Source organism: Quercus lobata, chromosome 3 (assembly GCF_001633185.2).
Source record: "Quercus lobata isolate SW786 chromosome 3, ValleyOak3.0 Primary Assembly, whole genome shotgun sequence".
NCBI lineage: Eukaryota > Viridiplantae > Streptophyta > Magnoliopsida > Fagales > Fagaceae > Quercus > Quercus lobata.
In genome coordinates, this window is record NC_044906.1 from 66,962,214 (window position 1) to 66,982,433 (window position 20,220).

At 32.2% G+C, this 20,220-nt stretch overlaps 1 protein-coding gene across 2 annotated transcripts; it reads right to left on the reverse strand.

The window, feature by feature from the left end:
* Positions 1 to 1,043: 1,043 nt before the first annotated feature.
* Positions 1,044 to 8,064, reverse strand: LOC115982992 (chaperone protein dnaJ 16-like). 2 transcript variants are annotated; one of them, XR_004089811.1, is made up of 13 exons: positions 7,631 to 8,064; positions 5,880 to 6,003; positions 5,581 to 5,663; positions 5,351 to 5,462; positions 5,102 to 5,206; positions 3,983 to 4,033; positions 3,259 to 3,348; positions 3,057 to 3,165; positions 2,802 to 2,950; positions 2,668 to 2,721; positions 2,323 to 2,540; positions 1,583 to 1,737; positions 1,044 to 1,486 (listed from the first exon to the last, which is right to left on the reverse strand). XR_004089811.1 is itself a non-coding variant. In XM_031105763.1 (12 exons), exons 1-11 carry the CDS (start codon positions 7,768 to 7,770, stop codon positions 2,328 to 2,330), a joined length of 1,230 nt encoding a protein of 409 aa, XP_030961623.1. In that variant the 5' UTR covers positions 7,771 to 8,064; the 3' UTR covers positions 1,791 to 2,233; positions 2,323 to 2,327. The 2 variants fall into 2 exon arrangements, 1 of the variants encoding a protein (XP_030961623.1); XM_031105763.1 differs by lacking the exons at positions 1,044 to 1,486; positions 1,583 to 1,737 and adding an exon at positions 1,791 to 2,233.
* Positions 8,065 to 20,220: the final 12,156 nt, after the last annotated feature.

The window sequence follows — 20,220 nt, forward strand, 5'->3', positions numbered from 1 at the left end:
AATTTTTTTATGACCTTTGTGTCAATTGTTGCCAAAACGACTAAACATTTTAAATCTATTATTATTATTATTATTATTATTATTATAAATAAAAATACTTTCTCATATAAGGAAGAATGTCATATTTTAAATCAATTTATAATTACAAATAAAAATATTTCTTATATATATAATCATTTAAATTCTCTAATATAAATAATTGATGTATAAAGAAAATCTCAAAGAATGTGGTTTTCTATATATATATATATATATATATATATATTGTAGGGGCCCGGGCCCCTGAACCATGAATGGCCCATGTCACCAAAGCCCAACACAAAGAGGGGCCCATGAGGCTAAGGCCTGTTACAATGTGGTCGGCCCATATGGCTAAAGTTAGATACAAAGGAGATGGGATTAGCTCGCTAACAAAATGGGCAAGTCCTTGGTAAAATAGAGTCACGCTTGGGCTAAGTTGGGCCCAACACCGACAAGCCAGCCAAAGGAAAGACCAAGGGAGAACAGCCATTTGAAGTCGAAACCAAACATTGTTTAATAACTTTGGGGAGTTCACTGCCAAACACTAATTGACATCCGGAACAAGTTCCAAGGAAGTCCTCTAAAGTCGTGAGGATTCCTGAGGATTCAAGCAAGGCGAAGTTCAGAACCTAATTTGTAGCATCGTGACACATCCCACACATAAATAAATTGGGGCCCAAATACAAATTGAGAACAAAGTTTTTGGTCGCCATATATATATATATATATATATCGATTCTAACCCTTTTATTTGGAAAAACCATGTTGCTATCTTGTTATAAATAAGTCTTTTTATACCAAATTCTCAATTCTAACATTTTTCTCAAGTTAGGCAACAAGTTTTGCGCTCCAATTTTGTGGATTTTGTGTACATATGGTATGAAGAGCACTACTTTTCAGCCAAAAAACAATGCATATGAGAAAATGATTAGTTGTACAACTGTTTTACGATAGCTTGTTAAAAGCAAATTACAATTTCATGAAAAACATATCCTGATATTGTAAAATGACTACCAGCCACGTAAAAGACTAATTTGAGATCATATCAAAAGTTTTATATTTCAATATGACACAGTTCAATCTCCCTTATGAGGAGAATTCTCCTTTCCCCCACTCATAATAAGTTGAGGAAAAAAGATACAATGCAACAAAAACTGTCATATTTTGATGTTTTCTGGCCATAAATTTTGCAAAAATTTGAGACATTGCAGGAGGCTTGTGCCTTTGATTCCAACAACATAATGGCCAATTTCTTGAGAAATTCCAAATTTGTGCACAGAGCAGAACTGAGTATATTACCGACAAAACTGTAGTTTCTAGCCTTCTAGAGAGAGAAGCTTTATAGCCAGTTTGAATGAAGGTGAAATAGAATAGAGTTGGCCAAAAATTGTGAGTAGGCTTAATTTCCAACTAACTCTACTCTACTTCCTTTCTCTCCCCCTCCCTCCAAACCGGCCATTGGTATCTATTTTCATGTTTTGGTACATAAAGTGATGAGCCCCAAGTTGATAATTTTTTGGCTTATTAAAAAAAAAAAAAAAAAAAAAAATCAAGCAGCTACCTTGCAGGTAGGATCATTCGACCAGTATGAGTTTGGAACACGTTTGGATTACAAGAGCCCAGCCACCATGCATTATAGTTCTAAGCAGGTCATGTTACTGAAATCTTGATTCAAGCCAATAGATTGTGGTGTTTGTAAACCAGGTCACAAAATTTCTGAAACCACAAAATAAACAGCCATCAAACCTTAACTGAAGGGCCACAGAACCTGAACAAGAAAAAGCAAGTACAGTAAATTAACCCCCACACGTTGAGGGAAGACGAATGAAATCCAATATCTTACTAACTGGGATTTTCAAGCATCAGGAAATGTCTTGCCATATTTTCATTTTTTTTTAATCCAAAAATACACCCCATGCTACAAGTTGTTGAACTGAACTTCATGAATAAGATTATGCAATTTACAGGTATGCTGGTCGAAGATACTGACGAAAAAGAACAAGAGAACGACCAAGGCAATGAGGGAAAAAAAAGAATTCTACAATAACAATGAGATGTTGTCATCCTCAGCATGCTAGAGAAATGGAAACATTCCACCAGAATCATCATTGATCAACACTCTTGCAGCAATGCTTAGCCTCCTACTTTGTTCACAAGATGCCAAGCGAATGCAACAAAAAAAAATGAGTGCACGCTACCTGATTTAGCTTCCCTGTAACATCAGAGTAATTTATTTCTACAGTAAACCATTGTCAAAATGGAAAGACAGATAACAAGGAAAGTATATGCCACAATTCTCACCCTCTTCAGCAAGGTTTTCTCTTTTCAACCTTCAAGTGGATATTGTACCATTTCTTCTTCTTAGGCCGATCCCTCATTGTAGATTTCTTGTCTTTCACTGGGCCATCTTCTTTGGCCTCCTTGAAGGAACCTCTGCTCTTGCTCCTACTCCGCTTCATTGGAGGAGCACTTGTGTACGATGCATGTATTTCATTCCGTTGCTTAAGAAGCTCATCAATCTGCAAAACAAACATACATCAAGAGTCAAGAAAAACTCGATCAGTGCATCTTATAAACTATCAATGTACTAAAACATCATTTCCCCATGTAAAACTAATTAGGCAACAAGTTTTCACAATAACTCACTGCTTGCATTTCCTGTGCATATCTATTGGTCATCTCTGTAAATTGTGCCAAAACCTGTCAAAACTTGATGTGAAAATTCAGAAAAAGATAAGTATTTATAAGGCCATAAGCACTGATTATGTCAAAGTCTAGACCTCTCGGTATTCAGTTTCAAACTTTGATATTTCCACTCTTTTTGTTAGAATTTGAGTTTCTACAGCCCTAAGATACTCCTTTTCTTCTTTAAAAGGTGCAGCACAGAGAGCCTCTATTGTGTAGCTTGCACTTCTAAAAAAGTTGTCACCTTGAATAAATTTGCCAGAAGATGAAGGTGGTCATCAGGTTCAACCAAATACCTATGTAATTGATAAACATAATAAAATCTAACTGGTTACTTGTCAATTACTGACCATAAACAGCAAAGACATGGTCGCCAGCCTTCAATTCAGTTATTTCACATGGCTGAAATCCATCCAACTTTTTGAAGAAGGCAGCATCTGGATCTTTTGAAGCAGCCACCTGGTGCCACAACAATTCTAAAAATTAGATAAAAAGAATTGACAAGCCAAACTGGAATTTGAATAATATATTATTGTAATATCATCAGCTCACCGAATTCATTGTTTGATCCAACCGATAAACAGGAAAACCAAGAAAGTACATTCCAGCAGATGTGACCTTCCCTGTTTTGGCACTGTCCTCCTACAGGAAATACATTTTGTATAAGCAACTTGAACAAAACCAATAGAATGTTATGCATGATATTCAGTAGAAATGGCATCAGAAGATGCTAATAAGAAGTAAGGTCCTAAAAGACACATGTAACAGTATGACACTTAATGTTGCAAAGAATTATCAAAGATCCCCCAATGACACGATAGTTGTTACCCTACAATGTGTGTGCATGAGTGAATATACAGCAGTGCTACTGCTGAATACAAGGCACTGTAACTCAGCTCCTCATCGCCATCACTCAAAACTTTTGATTAAATGCTAACATTCTGTGCTAGATTAAGTATTTCAAGAAAAAAGCAAGACTAATGCAGTTATTTATTCAAAAAAATTCAATAAAATTTAAAGAGAAAACAAAGTCTACATTTGCAAGAGTTGTGAACCATAAATTTGGATGAAACTTATGTTTACACAGAAACAATGAGACACAAGCATGTGATCTTGTAAAACCAAAAGATTGAAATCATGCCATTAAAATCATAATAGTTCAATTCTATTCATCTAGCAACAATTTTACTCTACTTCCATGCTCATTAGGATGGAGAGTCCTAATTACGAGAATGATTCATAACCAACTCAAATGAAAGGAGAAGATGCATGATACCTGCAGCGCTAGGCTTAAGCCGTTATTCTCTTCCCGATCAAAATACAACAACTGCAAAAGGCTAATATATTAGGTAATGGTGATTATCCATGAAAGAAAGTACTGTTATTCAGGCAATTACTCAACATGTATGGTTTTTCCTAAATACTAAGTAAATTGTACATGTATGTATTTTATAAAATTCAAACAAAGAAAATAGGCTATGATACTCTGAAGTCAATGATTGAAACAAATTTAAAATAAAATAAAAATTATACAATCTAAGATTTTTAAGGTTTAATTTATCGAACTAAGGAGAAACTAAGTCATACACACTGCACAATCTAATCAGGAAAGGACCCCCAAAATTTGATTATTTTCTGAGGCGCTGAAAGAAGAAATTCCCAGATCATTGTACATGTTTAAAAATCATGACAAAGGGATAACAATAGCGCCAACTCACCTGTGTGAGAAATAGGGAAATACATGTCCCCAACATTCGTCTCACAAGCTGAAAGATTGAACTTTGTATTTTAATGCTGTAATCCAGGCACTACTTCTTTAGTAATTTAAAGCAGAGTAACTGGTCATAATGACATAAATAGACTGGCTGCAGGCTCATTTGTGGAACAACTGACCAGACCCAAAACTTATTGTCTTTTAAGTTCATTCTTGAAAGACTTAAGAGATGGAACAGATACAGCTCAATCTTCAACACAGACTAGGAAATCAATAGTCTAGTCTGAGGCTGTGATCTTAAGTGGTCTATCAGCAAGCAACAAGGAAAGTACACCATGTACAGCTTGATCATTTAGGAAAGCCAAAAATCAGAGAGAGGGAGAGAATAACAAGTAATTAAAGGATCACTTGTAAATATAGAAGTTAATATTATCAATAATAAAACATTGACATAGATTTAAGATAAATATAGAAATTGCTGAGCTTTGATATGTTTGAAATAATGTAATCTCATGTTCTGAAAAATACACCAAGCAAACCATTTTGACTTCTGTTACATATGTAATCTTAACCACAACAGAGATATTTAGCTTCAGAAGACTAGAAAGAAAACTTTAAAAGCAGGGATAAATTTTTTAAATAGATGTAGTTTCCAATGCATGTGTGCCAGAGGTTTATCACCTTGAACTTGCTTTTGTCAGACGATTGCACTCGACATACAAATCCAGATCGTGCTTCCTCTTCTGTTATCCTGACAGAATAGAAGTGAGCACATTGCTTCTCAACCTGTTAGTTAAGAAATTAAAAACAAAAAATTAAAATCAGGACACTGCTTCTCAACCTGTTAATTAAAAAATAATAATAATAATTCAGATCAGCACACCACGAAAAAAAAAAAATGAAGGCTCAACTGGAATAAGAATGACTCACCTTCTTAGATATAGGTTGCCCCATTGGTAGTGGAAGAACAGTGACCAAATTATTAAGTGCCTCCTCTAAGACTGTTGCTGATACAGTGGTCTTGATTGGCACACCAAGTTTACTGTTATTTAGAAAATAGTAAAAATGAAAATTAACACATAGAAATCGTTAAAATCAATGAATTTTTTTTTTTTTTTTACAATTAAAAATATATGAAATATGAAAAATGCAAAACTCACCTAAAAAGTGCAGCAAACATGGTGTTCACAGTTCCTAAACTTGAAAGGTCTAGCTCCAATTCTTGGCTTTCTGATTCAACAGCCTAGACAAAGAACAAGAAACCATGTTCCACATAAGTTTTGAATATTAAGCCAAGGATAAAAATGGATTCTCAGAATTTTAATGATTGCATGCATAATGAATTTTTGGAATAAAAGGTGGACCAAAGAATTAACAGTCGCATCTCTAGCAGGAATACAAGCGATTTTAATGAACCACATAGAATTAACATTTTTGAAAACTAGCATTAATATCTCACCTCAAAACCGGCTGTGTCATACTGACGCCGTTTGTCTGGGTCAGACAAGATATTATAGGAAAAGGTGACCTCCTTAAACATATCAGCTGCTTTAGGATCATTTGCATTCTTGTCAGGATGGTACCTGAAATAGTACAACTTTAGTATCTTTGATAATCTAAGTCAGCTTGATATGGAACCGTGGAATAATATTAGCAAAAATAATGGCAACACAAAACGTAGAGGACATGAAATATAAGTATATAACCCAATACCATTAGTTAAAAATCAACGGAATCCACCTTAGGATAAAAATTTGGCCAAAAGCCCATTGACTTCAAGAGGAAAACCTCAGACGCCAATAAATTTACCGTTCGAATGACTCTCCAAAATTTGCAAAGCACTCATGTTGAGCACAAAATGTAGATGTTTCAGAAGGGAGTGTGTTGTTTAGCAGGTTCTCTCCACAACAACAATGAAGCCTCATTCTTAAAAATTTTGGGGTCAGGGTCAGCACATGTATTCTTTTCCATCTGGGTGGGTTCTCTCTAACTTTTCAAAAATAAGAACAAAATAAATAAATAAAACCATTGTAGGAAAAATATAAGGGAGTTAAGGACCCACATTGATTATGTGCTTTGTGATATTTTCAATTGTTTGCTTCTTATTTGCATACTCCAGTATAAATGAAAGCACAGATGTTTTGCACATCATCATACACATATAAACACACATGAAACATTATTGGAGGTTATATAGACACAAGACTTACTGATAAACCTTCACATGAACATGAACCCTAGTACTTAGAGCTTCACACTGCATTCCAGTACTTCCATTTATAATCAGTTCACACTACTTGACATTCATTTCCACTATTACACGAGGAAAAGGCACAATGAATTTGAGGTTTTGCACCATGCATCCTCAAGAAAACGTTTCTGATTGTGGTTTGCTCATGTATCAACTACTTCTTTTCTGATCAAGCATCCCTAATCAAGTTAAAGACAAGTAAGAGATAAAACTCTTCGTAATTTGTGAAATCGAGCTTCCCTTCTCATTCCCAACCCCTGCATCCTCCCCCAAGAAAATGGGACCCCAAGATCCGCTGTGTCAATGTCTACATTCTTCCTAACACAAAATCTCGAGTCCCTTGCTTGTTTCAGTCCTTCACCATTATATGCTCTCTCTCTCTCTCTTTCACAATATAAACACAAGTGGCAGTTGACAACTACAAGGAACCAAGTGTTACTTGAACCGAATAAAGGCTTCTCGTTCACGCCCCACAACCCCCAACAGATACTGCAAGATTGGCCGTCTTTATGTGCACTCTTCCATACTCCTAAACAATATTAACAAACCCTTGTTTAGCTTTTAGATTTACCTCACTCGCAACCACAAGAGGCACCACAAAAACTACCATATCCACCGTACAAGCATCAAAAATCCAGCATCACTCGCACAGAGCTACTGCTTTGAATAGCTATCACTAGCTGCATAGTCCTTGTTGACTCTCTCTCTCTCTCTCTCTCTCTCTCTCTACACTCACCGCGTGCTAAAAACCGAGCTAAAATTGAAATTCTAGTAATTACATAATATTCAACATTCAAATATCTCAAAATTTCAAAGAAATTACACATGAACTTATATCAAATTCAAAAAAAAAAAAAAAAAAAAAAAAAAAACACACACACACACACACAAACACAAACTGAGAAATAATGCTTCATGAGCTAAAAACACGAGTTGAAAACACAGAAATTGAAGCATACTTGAGAGCCATTCTTCGATAAGCGCTTTTGATTTCCTGATCCGCGGAGTTCTTGGAGACACCGAGCACTTCGTACGGGTCTCGCCGGACCGGCTTCGCCGCCGCATCGTGCTTCTCAGATTTCGATCGGTTCGCCGGCATTCTTTTTCACACAAAAACCCTAGAAATGCTTCTTTTCCTCCACAACACGCAAAAAAACACAAAAGAAAAAATATTTGAGCTCACGGAAATTCAAGAGCTGAGAAGAGTAACAGTTGTGAATTTTTCTATCATTTTTATCTGGAGCTTGAGGACCACTGGGCCGTGGCTTGCGAGGAGAGAGAGAGAGACTCCATGAACCCCTCCAAGCTGGAGCTCGCTCTGAAAGAAAGAAAGAGACAAAGAGGACGAGAAGAGAAATTGGAGGGGAATTTTACAAATTAGCTGTTTGTTTTTGTATACTATTTTTTAATATTATATATTCCCACCTTTTCAATACAAAAAGAGTAAATTACTAAAAATATATATATATATATATTTTTTTTTTAAATAAAATTTTAAAAATTTTTGTTTAAGATATTCAAATTTGGAGTAAATATATGTCAAAATGGCAATAAAATAAACTCCTCTCAATAAACACCATTCATATAATCAAATTTAACAATGTCAAGCTGGAATACTCGAGTCATGAACTCGACATACAATTAGACTTAACTGTGTTAAGCTGGAATACTCTAGCTATGAAGATTATCTTGTTTTTTTCACGAAATTTTCTATTTTTGGGACAGAATAACTATAATTATTTTATGCATTTATATGGTATATCCAATTTCTTTTTATAGTGCTGTATACAATGTTTAAAGGGTGATGATGCATATGTTGGATATATGATATCTACGAGATATTTCAAATTGATTCACATACCTTTTAATTACTAAATAATGTTTTTGTGCTTCAATATACTAGATAAAAATGAGAACATATTTTAAGATATAGGGTATGTGTGATTTATAATAAAATCATTTTCATTTATAATAGAAAAAACAAAATTTAGATATAGTACTTATGTGTTGTTCATTTGGTTATCCTCTTAAAATGGGTTATCATTTGAATTAAACATGTTTTAAAATATTATTTTATTTAAATCTTGTAAAGATATGGGGTTTAATTTGGTATTATAAATATATTTAGCAATATTACAAATTTAATAAATTTCACAATTTTTTAATAACATTTGAGGTGTCATCTTAAGATTAATGAAGCATTACTGGATCACCATTAACATTAGTTTTATTGTACATGAATTACAACCTTAAAAAAGTTGTGAAATTTATTATATTTGGCAAAACTTAGTTATTAGATTTTTAGGTGCATATACATTAAATTTAAAACATGATTCTGTTAACTAATTAATTGCAGACAGTGTCACCTTAAAAAAAAAAAAAAAAAAAAATTAAAGTCAAGGTAACTTTACCAGATAATTCTGTCTAAGCTTTAACCTATTGTGTATATATTTATTTTGTAATTTATGGTTCAAGCCTTCAAGGTGTGCTTTGTTTGTACAAAGAAAGAAATAAATAAAAAAGATGAAAATGAATTTTGAAAACGAATGTGCTTTATGGTAGAGTACGCAGGCAGGAGGGTGCGTAATACGCACGGGTATGTTTGATGCGATTTGCCTATCTGGAACGGGAATGGATTCTGATCCATGGAAAAAGGGGGTGCGCAGTACGCATAGCAGTGCATGTTAGCAAGCGTGTCAGATTTGTTTGAAATTGAAGAGACTTTGCTTTTTGTTTTGGTTTCGAAATAATTGGGTTCGGTGGGAAAAAACTTGAGAAGTTTGTGAGTTTGGATGATTGGCCATAATCAATGCTAAAAAGCTAAGGCATTGCAATCGCAATCAGTGGGGGTTGTGACTGAGAGAGAAACTTGACCTCAAAACACTTATGACATTATTATTAATATTATTATTATTATTGCTTTTGTTGTTTGACAAGGTTCTTTGCTTTTTGTTGGGACTCTCATTTATGTGATTTTATAGGTACAACTTGTTTTTGATGTGTCACACTTGATACCAGCATAGAATTACTGATTTTTTTTTTTTTTTCTTTTTTATAAGAATCAACCAATACACTCATGACTCAATACTAAAACTTGTTTCACTGACTTCCACTTCAAACAAACAAACAAATAAAACTTCTTTCAAACGTATATGGTATACTCCTTAGGGATTAAGAATTGTCAATTTGTTGGCTTAAACAAAGTAAAACAACTTTTCAAAGTTAAAAAATAATGAAAATGAAAGGTAGATGACTTTTTGAGGATATTACTTATGAAATAAGGTTTGTGATGTATGCTGTGATTATAGTCATGATATATAAGTAGTTAAGTATTTATTATACGTCTTATGTATGCATATGACAAATGCACAAAATAATTATTAATTATTGCATATAATTTGTGTTGAATTTTAGAAAGGCATTGTAAGAGACATCTATTTGGTGCATGATTGGACAAGAGAAAAGGAGTGTTTGTGTGTGAATGTTAAGATATCTTTTTTACAACATATGTGGCTTTTGTTTCACACATGTGAGTCTCATGAAACCGTTTCATGAGATACATTATTCAATATATTGAATAATTTTATATTTATATATAATTTAATTATCTCAAAAAAAAAAAAAAAAGGATAATAGTTGGTCAATAATGTAAAAGGGAAAAAAAATGGAGACATTAGTAGATAATGCTGGAAGTCCAGCAAATATAACTTTATATATCCACTAATCGAGCTTTGAGCATTAATAAGAAACCAATTAATTTGTGGGAAAATTATTAGGTATTCCCGGAGTACTATAAATGCGTACTTCCTCCTCTCACATGAATGGTGGGTCCCACTAATTAATAGTGGGACCCACCATTTATGTGAGAGGTGAGAGTATGTATTTATGTGAGAGGAGGGAGTACGCATTTATTAGGTACTCCCGGAGTACTATAAATGCGTACTCCCTCCTCTCACATGAATGGTGGGTCCCACCATGAATTTAATTAGTGACACCCACCATTTATGTGAGAGGAGGGAGTACACATTTATGGTAGTCCGGGAGTACACAATAATTTCTCTTAATTTGTGTTACATTGGTTTTACTTGGCCTAAACAATTTTTTTAGGAGGCCTAAGCAGAATTATCAATTGGCAAACAAATATGTATAAGTGGCTACACTTTACTAGGATAATGATCCATCAACATGCTAGAATTGTATGAGTCATATTATGTCCACAACATTTTCACAAATATTATTAAGCACAAATGAGATAATTTATCTTAGAAGTGGAAAAATTCTTGTAGTTATGCAAAAACATGGAAAAATGCAAATATTAAAGAGAACTAACCATTGCATGCTAGCTCCTTGTATGAGGATCCATAATTGCTAGCCCCAAAATTATAAGCTTCGAAGCCTTTATTTTTAATTATGAGGTATTTTAAGCATTCACTCAAGAGAATAGAAATTCCAGACAAAAATAATCAAGTAAAAACTAAAAAGAAGAGAAGAGGAATTATGTTTGCCATATTTTGAAAATGAATGAATGAATGTCTATTGGTTTTGTGCTCGTTTCTTGTTTCTTATTTGTTGGATATAATGGAAGAAGAAAATTTTGAATCATGGAAGTTTACGTTAAAAACACTAATAAATATTAAATACCAATTGAGCTATAAGACTCCTCCATCCTAGTTTCTTAAGACTCTTTTTTTTTTTTTTTTTTTTTTTTTTTGAGAGGAAACCTTAAGACTCTTTTTATTGTATAATAAAAATTAAAGAGAAAAACAAAGAAAGAGTGAGCATCAATCTCATATATAGTTCAGGAACATATTAGTCTACCCATGCATAGAAGTAGTGGATTAGGAATTCCCGTCCTATCATTCTTTAAACATAACTATTTATAATTAATAATAATAAAAAAACTAAAACAATGATAAATCTTTTTCTATCATTTTCAAGATAATGTCATCATAATCATATTTCTTTATAAAATAAATATTTTATTAATAAAGTCGTATAATGTGATTAATTATTGAAAAGACATGTTGACTTTATGTTTTGTACTTAACTATAAGAAGGTTTGTCACTTGTTACAAATTAATTAGGAAGATTTAGTATTTAAGACCTAATAAAAACATAAGAGTAAAATAAATAAAAAAAGGTTTTATCAACAAAAAAATTAACGAACTTTCCATGATACTATTGGAAATTAATTATGTACGTACTTTGGAGCTTTATAGTTTTTACCTACCTTGTCTATCCATATTCACTAGTGCCATGCATTGATCAGACATTTGGCTCCACTGATCTCGTCATTGGACAAGCAGAGAAGATAGTTGTTTTAATATTGGTTCCAGTTGACATGGGTGTTTCATGTTTGGCACTTTGCATGCTTGTTTTCAGAATCTAAATTAAGCACAGTTAGTGAAAGTACGCAATCAATAACTATAACTACTCCAACTCAACTCGTCCCGTTTGTCCTTAAATAATAATAAAAAAATAAAAAAATAAAAAGAAAAAAAATGTAAATTACTAATTCTAAATTTAAATTTAATTTGATCAAAATTCATTTCAATCCTCTAATTTTATTTTCAATCAATTGAGTCATTTCAATTTCAAGTTCATTCAATTAAGATCCCTCTGACAACTCCCATTAAATGGCACCATTAAAACAAAGGAAAATTTGGATACTTAATGGCAACATTTAACGAAAGTCAACGGAGAGATGTTAATTGAAACTTAAAGAACTTAATTGAGCAAATGTAAAATTAGAGTCTTGAAATGTATTTTGCATTATCATTTTTATTTTTTATTTTTTATAAAAAAATCCATGTTCTATCTATTATAAACCGGTAATGTGTGCCTTAAAGACACAAATTAATGAATTAATAATAAATAAAAACTAAATTATGAGCTGTAATACACATTTTTAAAACATAAGACATACTTATTGATGATTGGGCTTACATGCACAATTATTTTTTTGTAGATATTTATGTAATTATGAGCTAAATGATTAAAAATTAATAATAACCTATAGAGATTTTTTTTTTTTTTGTTTGAGAAACAATAATAACCTATAGATTGATAGAGTTTAAAAGTTAAAGCAACGGTAATTCACCATCATTAAAACGAAAAGTTATAAAGAAACTATTATTGGCAATTTTTGGTATATTTTTTATGATTTTAATTATTGAATAAATGTTAGTACACAGGTAAATTACTCAATATGCAATAAGTTGTCTTTCAAATAATTTATTATTATTGATTGATTCTCAAAAAAAAAAAATTATTATTGAATTCCTTTTTATGATTTGTAAAAAGTTTTATCTCTCAAGATTAAACTTATCAGTACTTATTGCACAGTTGTTATTTAAAGCAGTGAAGTGGTGCTAATTGTTTGATTAGGTGCCATGCATGTATCATATATTAGAGTTATCATATCCTAATTATGTGTCTAAATTTGTTCCTTCATTGAAAACTAGTTTGGTTACTTTTGAAGAAATTATGAGAATACTTTTGTCCTATCACGAACATAGGTTGTAATTATTCGAAATGATTACAACCTATATATATGGCAATAAATGCATCGAACTATTAATGGACAATTTCGGTTTGATTTAGAAAAAAAATTTATATTTATTTATTTAGTAAATGAATGAAGCTCAAATATAATAATTTGTTTGCAAATAAACTTGTGAGTATGAGATTAGTATACATAATATTATATGTTTATATGTATAAAAACATACTAATATAAGTTTAATATTCGATTATGTAAGTTTATAAATATGTTCATAAGATATCAAATTGTTATTTATAATTTATTGAATATTGATAAATAAATGTTTATTCCATAGTAAAAAATTATCTATAATTTTTAACAATACAATGTTGATCAATCTAGAAGTTCATAAACAAAAATCATCTTATCTAATTTACTCGAGCAATATAATTTCAAATATTATTTAATTATTAATTATTAGTATGAATTAATAACTACCCAGGAGTGAGCACAGCAGTAATATAGAAGCATAAACAATGATAAAATAGTTGATAAAGAAGAGAATAGCAAAATAGATATAGTCAAAAATAGATTAAAACAGGGTATGGAATATAAAACTGAAACAAATAAAATCTTACTTGAAAATACTTCTGTCTTTGATTAAACTTGAAAACAAACTGTCTTTCTTACAAGCTTTGAAAATAAGAGCTGTCTGAAGAGTTACAAGATTACAAAGTAAAATCTGTAAAGGGTTACAAGATTGTCTGTCTGGAAAGGTAAGGCTACAAGATTACAAAAGAAAATAAAGTACAAAAGTCTTTCAAAGGGAGAATACAAAAGTCTTTCGGGGAAAGGGAAAAGGAAAGCTAAAAGTCTTTCTGAGGATTGGACCTTGGAATTGAAAAGGAAACTTAGACCTTAGAACTGGACCTAAAATCTGGACCTGTAATTTTTGGACCTTGGAATTGGACCTTTAAAATTTGGACCTGGAATTTGAACCTGTCTTCTGTCTTCGAAGTCTGTCTATTTATAGATAAAGTGAACCATGGTAAGTCTTCAAAAGTAACCTGAGTTAGGTGAAGTGAACTCAAGTTAATCTGTCGGCAGAATCTTGAACAGTAAAAGTCTGTCTGCATGTGAATAATATTCTGTCAAAATATCTTTGAAAATATCTTTCTGGATCTGTCTGCATCTGTCTGGACTGTAATGGATCTGTCTGGAAGCTATTCATGCATGTCGATGAATAGTGATCTGTCGCTGGTGAATAGTGATCTGTCGCTGTTGTCTGTCGGAAGAGTATTCTGTCTGTCTGTGCCTTCTGTCTATCTGTCTGTCAATCTGTATCCGCGTAGTTATCATAATCTAGCGGATCAGTGTTATCTTCATACTGCTCATGCTCGTGGAGCACTCCATAATCATTACATAGGGCACAGTATGAAATAGGAACGAAAACAGGAACATGATCCTTGGCTGTCATCAATCTGGGATCTTTAACAATCCTTCTTTTCCCAATGAGCCTTCCTGCTGAAGGTCTTGGGCCATACACAGCTATCCTGTCGGTGTAGCCATATAAATGAAAACCTCTATCTAATTCTTTCTGTTCTTCATAAATCTTATTACTCATGAAATTAGACCATTCTTGAGCCAAAGCACCTGGATCATCCAGTGATAAGTAAGTATCTCCTGTATACCAGTTATATTCAAGGATACCACACCAATCATGGATAAGGACTAAAATGTGTGCTGGCTGAGCTTCCATATAATAGCTAGTGTCCCAAACTGGAAGAGTACTCCAGATTTCTATCTTCATATAATTAAGTCCTCCAATCTGTGCTGCTGCTTCTTGGATGACTCTGGGAAATAAACTAATCTGATTTGCCGAAGTAATGGTCAATTTTCTGATAAACCCTGCTTCAAGCATTTCAGATAACCATAAGGGATCACAGATTACTGGATCTTCTGTTTCTGTGTTGATAAGTAATCCCGGGTAGGGATCAAATCTGTCTCCTATTCTTTCATAAACTCTGTCTGAATTTCCAAAACTGTCATACCATTTAGCCTTATGAGATAACCACATATCACCTGTCATGTCTTCTGTTTTGATAAATGCTGTAGAGACTAATATTTTAAAAAGATGCATCCATCTGTCATAAGAACTTGTTATAGCTTTATGAGTTAAAATATTCTGTTGGATTTCAGGGGGTAAGGTTCTAATAGCAAGTCTCGTTTTTTGCTGAATCTTAGGGTGGAGTTTTGAAAAGCTTGTTCCCATAAGATAGCTTTTTAGAGACTGTAGTTCTGTCTTTGTGGAGCTTGAATCTCCATCCTCCTTGCCAGGGAGTTGACAACCGAGTGCTTCAATAAATGCCCCGGTGCTAACAAGATGTAATTCCAAAGCCTGAAGGGTCATTTGGAATAAGGGTTTCTGTCTGAGGGTGAATGCTGCCTGTAAATTATCAAGAAGTAGTTTAATATGAAAAGGAAGGTCTGTAAATTCTCCGTCTTGAAACATAAATTCACTGTCGGGCACTTTTTGCAAAATTACACTTTTATCACCACATGAATACATTGCCTTTGTTAGCAGTGTATCCTGAAGGGATATTGTCTCTTTCGAGACGCCTTCATGCATTTCCGAAATTTTTACTGAAGGTTTTCGGGTACCTTTGGGTTGCACCGCTGGTGCTTTGCCCTTGTCTTTCTGAGAGAATCTTTTACTCATGGTAGTCTGCAATTGGGTTTTTGGAAAAGGATTATATTTGGAACAAATAAAAACTTCTTTCGAAATTCTTCTGTCAATGTCTTTCTGTGAAATTCTTTTGAAATATTCTATAAGGAAAACAATAAAAACATTTATAAAACAAATAAAATTTATAAAACAAACTTTTCGTTGTTCACTTTTGTGCTCTTTCTGAGTAGCAATAATATTAGAGTAGTCATGATGGGATCTGTCAAGGTAAATGGGATTTAGAATATTCCTTAAATCTAGTATGATTCTGTCCATGCATGTACTACTATATATTTCTTCGTAATGTCTTTCATTAATAGGACAATCTATCAGGGGATTAATTCTGTCTGTTAGGAAATTGAATCTGTCATTATTCAAGAAATTATCACAAATAATATTTTCTTTAATGATTAATAAAGAAGAGTCTGTCAAAGATTCTTTTATTAAAATATCTGTTATATGAATATTTAAAAATGCTATAAAGGGTGTACATTTGTCATTTAGTACTTCTATCAATCTATCAGTATGTCTGTCATTATTATTAAAAGAAATAATAATTTTACCATCTATATTCTGTGTGGGGGCAATAGTCTCAAATTGCCATCTGTCAGTCCATATACTATTAGTCCATGCATATTGATTACAAAAGACTATATTCATATCTTCGTCTTTTATGCATTCGTCTGTAGATTGGACTTTTTGTAAGAAAGGAGAATGAAAACATATCTCTGTCTCTTTGTCTTTCTTTTTGTCATTTTCTGTCAATTGATTAACAAGTAGCATTTCTGTCTGTAAAGATGACAAACTTCTTTCAATTCTATAGATTCCTCTATCGTTGATATCTGTTAAAATAGTAACCTTTTTGGAAAAGTGCATTTCTTTCAATACGTTAGTTTTAATTCCTTTATCTGTCACTAAAAAGGGATAAATTAAATTCATAAAAGAAGTTCCTAGAATAATTTTAAAAGGAAAGTCTTTAATTAAAACAAAAGCTGTAAAATATATTCTATCATGGCATATATGATCATGAGGTATCTTATAATTAATTATCAGTTTTTCTCTATTGGCCTGAATTACTCTTTCTTGTATACAATTCATATCAACACCTAAATCTGTCAAAGCAATTTCTGTCATAGAAAACCGTTTAGTAATATCTGTATGCCATTTTTGGAGAATTACTCTGTCAATTAAACTTAAGAAATTCTGTCTATCAAATTTATTAATATTGTTTGAAACATTAATTTTATTTGTAGGAGGATCAAAGGGGTCTATCATGAAATTAGAAAATTCTTTTACAATATTATGTTCATTTATGTCCGTAAGATTTTCTTCTTTAATTTCTTTAATTTCCTTTTTTACCATTTTTTCTTCTGTCAGTAGAGTTATTGGTTTTATCTCTACATCATCTTGTTTTAATTTCATTTTTACCTTTTCTTTCTTGTCTTTTTCTTTCTTTCTACAATTCGTAACATGGTGACCATATTTCCTGCACCTAATGCAAGCAATAGGTATTTCTATAGTGTCTTTCAACTTTAATAAATATTCTTTCTTGTCTTTATAGTGATTTGGTAGATTTTCTATCAGTTTCATTATTATGTCTTTTTGTTTTCTTTTTCTTTTATTAATTTTAAGTGGGTTGGTTGATTTTAATTCTTTCTTTACTTGATCTATTTCTTTTTGATTAACATTAAATATTTTCATTAATCCAATTGTTATGTCTTTCTTAAATTCTAATTTACTAATTTGTTTGATAATTCTATTATGTCTGTCACATTGTTTTTTAGTATGTCCATATCTTTTACATTTATGACAAACATGTCTGTCAGTTTTCTCATTATCTGATAGTTCTGTAGTATTTAAAACTGTTATGTCTCTTAATCTGTCTATTTCTAAAGGTAAACTTAAAAGTTCTATCTTTTTAGCCAATTCTATTAAACTGTTATTTTCAGTTCTATCAATTGTTTTAAGTCTCTCACCAATTTCTTCTTTAAAACTATTACTCTTTTTGTCTTTTACTTCACTATCACTATTACCATAATTATTTTGCCTACTATTGTGGACTTTGACTTTTTCTCTTTCATGTCTTATCTTTTCTTCTATTTCTATCTTCCTACGTAGGGATTCTTCACTACTATTTGGTTTTGGTTTTTGCATGTCCTTTACTTTCCCTACATCTTTCCTATTCTGTCTTTCAAATATTTCTTTCATCTCTTTTACCATTCCTTTTTTTATTATTTCTTTCTCATTATCTATCAACTTGTCTGTCCCTATTAGGCTTCTTTGTCTATCAGTGTCTAGTACTGAACTAGAAATTTCTTTTAGTCTGTCATTTTCTATAGTACTTCTATCTCTTATACGTGTTACTCTTTCCTTAATAGGGCCAATTTCTAATTTGTCAGTTGCTTTTAATGTCTGTAAATTCTTATCAACTTCTTTTGAATTACTATTTATATACCAATTATCTGCCATAGTTTCTGTAAAAGATGATCTATGATGGGGTCCAAATTCTATTTCTTTTTTATAATGTGAATTTAAAGCTTTCATTCTTTCATAGAGGTCCAAAAAGCTATCATTTTTCTTTTCAACTTTAGTATATATAGCAAATCTGTCAATATTTTCCAAGGACTCCAATTTTCTATTAATTCTGTCTAAAAAACTATTATTGTGGTTATTAGTCTGTCGGTTGATTTTATCTCCTGTTAAATTACTCCAATTATTTGTGTTATTATTATAATTATAATTATCAATTTCACTGTCAGAATCAGAATCTGTTTCATATTCCATATCACTATTTGACCAATTATCATCTATATCTTTCATGCTATAACCTTCATCATAAACTATATCATCATAGTCCATGTTTCAAATTAGTGTGTGCCTAGCCTAAGTGTGAACAAGCAAACAGATGATGAGCTGATAAATGTATTTATTCTCTTTCTAAGCAATTAATAATTACTGGCGGAACTATTACTAACCACTGGTATCCTTGCTATCGGGACCACCTCCTCGAGAAACTCCATTGCGGGACCACCCAAACAACGCCTGTCCGTCGGCTACAACAAAGGGGCTGACCAACGCGAAACTATGGTTTGCCAACGAGTCTCTAGGCTGACCAACGCTAACAAGGAGCAAGTAGTGGCTATGTAGTAATATAAGTTCCTAGTAACTTCTTAATTGCAAAGAAATAAAACTCATACACCTACCATCCATGGCTCTGATACCATTGACTACCCAGGAGTGAGCACAGCAGTAATATAGAAGCATAAACAATGATAAAATAGTTGATAAAGAAGAGAATAGCAAAATAGATATAGTCAAAATAGATTAAAACAGGGTATGGAATATAAAACTGAAACAAATAAAATCTTACTTGAAAATACTTCTGTCTTTGATTAAACTTGAAAACAAACTGTCTTTCTTACAAGCTTTGAAAATAAGAGCTGTCTGAAGAGTTACAAGATTACAAAGTAAAATCTGTAAAGGGTTACAAGATTGTCTGTCTGGAAGGAAGGTTACAAGATTACAAAAAGAAAGTAAAGTACAAAAGTCTTTCTAAGGGAGAATACAAAAGTCTTTCGGGGAAAAGGAAATGGAAAGCTAAAAGTCTTTCTGAGGATAAGATGGAAACTTTGGACCTTGGAAATGGACCTAAAATTTGGACCTAAAATCATAGTATTGACTACCCAGGAGTGAGCACAGCAGTAATATAGAAGCATAAACAATGATAAAATAGTTGATAAAGAAGATAATAGCAAAATAGATTAAAACAGAGTATGGAATATGAAAACTGAAACAAATAAAATCTTACTTGAAAATACTTCTGTCTTTGATTAAACTTGAAAACAAACTGTCTTTCTTACAAGCTTTGAAAATAAGAGCTGTCTGAAGAGTTACAAGATTACAAAGTAAAATCTGTAAAGGGTTACAAGATTGTCTGTCTGGAAAGGTAAGGCTACAAGATTACAAAAGAAAATAAAGTACAAAAGTCTTTCAAAGGGAGAGTACAAAAGTCTTTCGGGGAAAAGGAGAGCTATAAAATCTTTCTGAGGGAGAGGGCTATCTTGGACCTTGGAATGGAAACTTAAAATTTGGACCTAGAATTTTGGACCTAAGTTTTGGACCTGTCTTCTGTCTTCGAAGTCTGTCTATTTATAGATAAAGTGAACCATGGTAAGTCTTCAAAAGTATCCTGAGTTAAGTAGAGTGAACTCAAGTTAATCTGTCTGTAGAATCTTGAACAGTAAAAGTCTATCTGTCGGTATCTGTCGGTAGAATCTTGAATATAGTCAAAATAGATTAAAACAGAGTATGGAATATAAAACTGAAACAAATAAAATCTT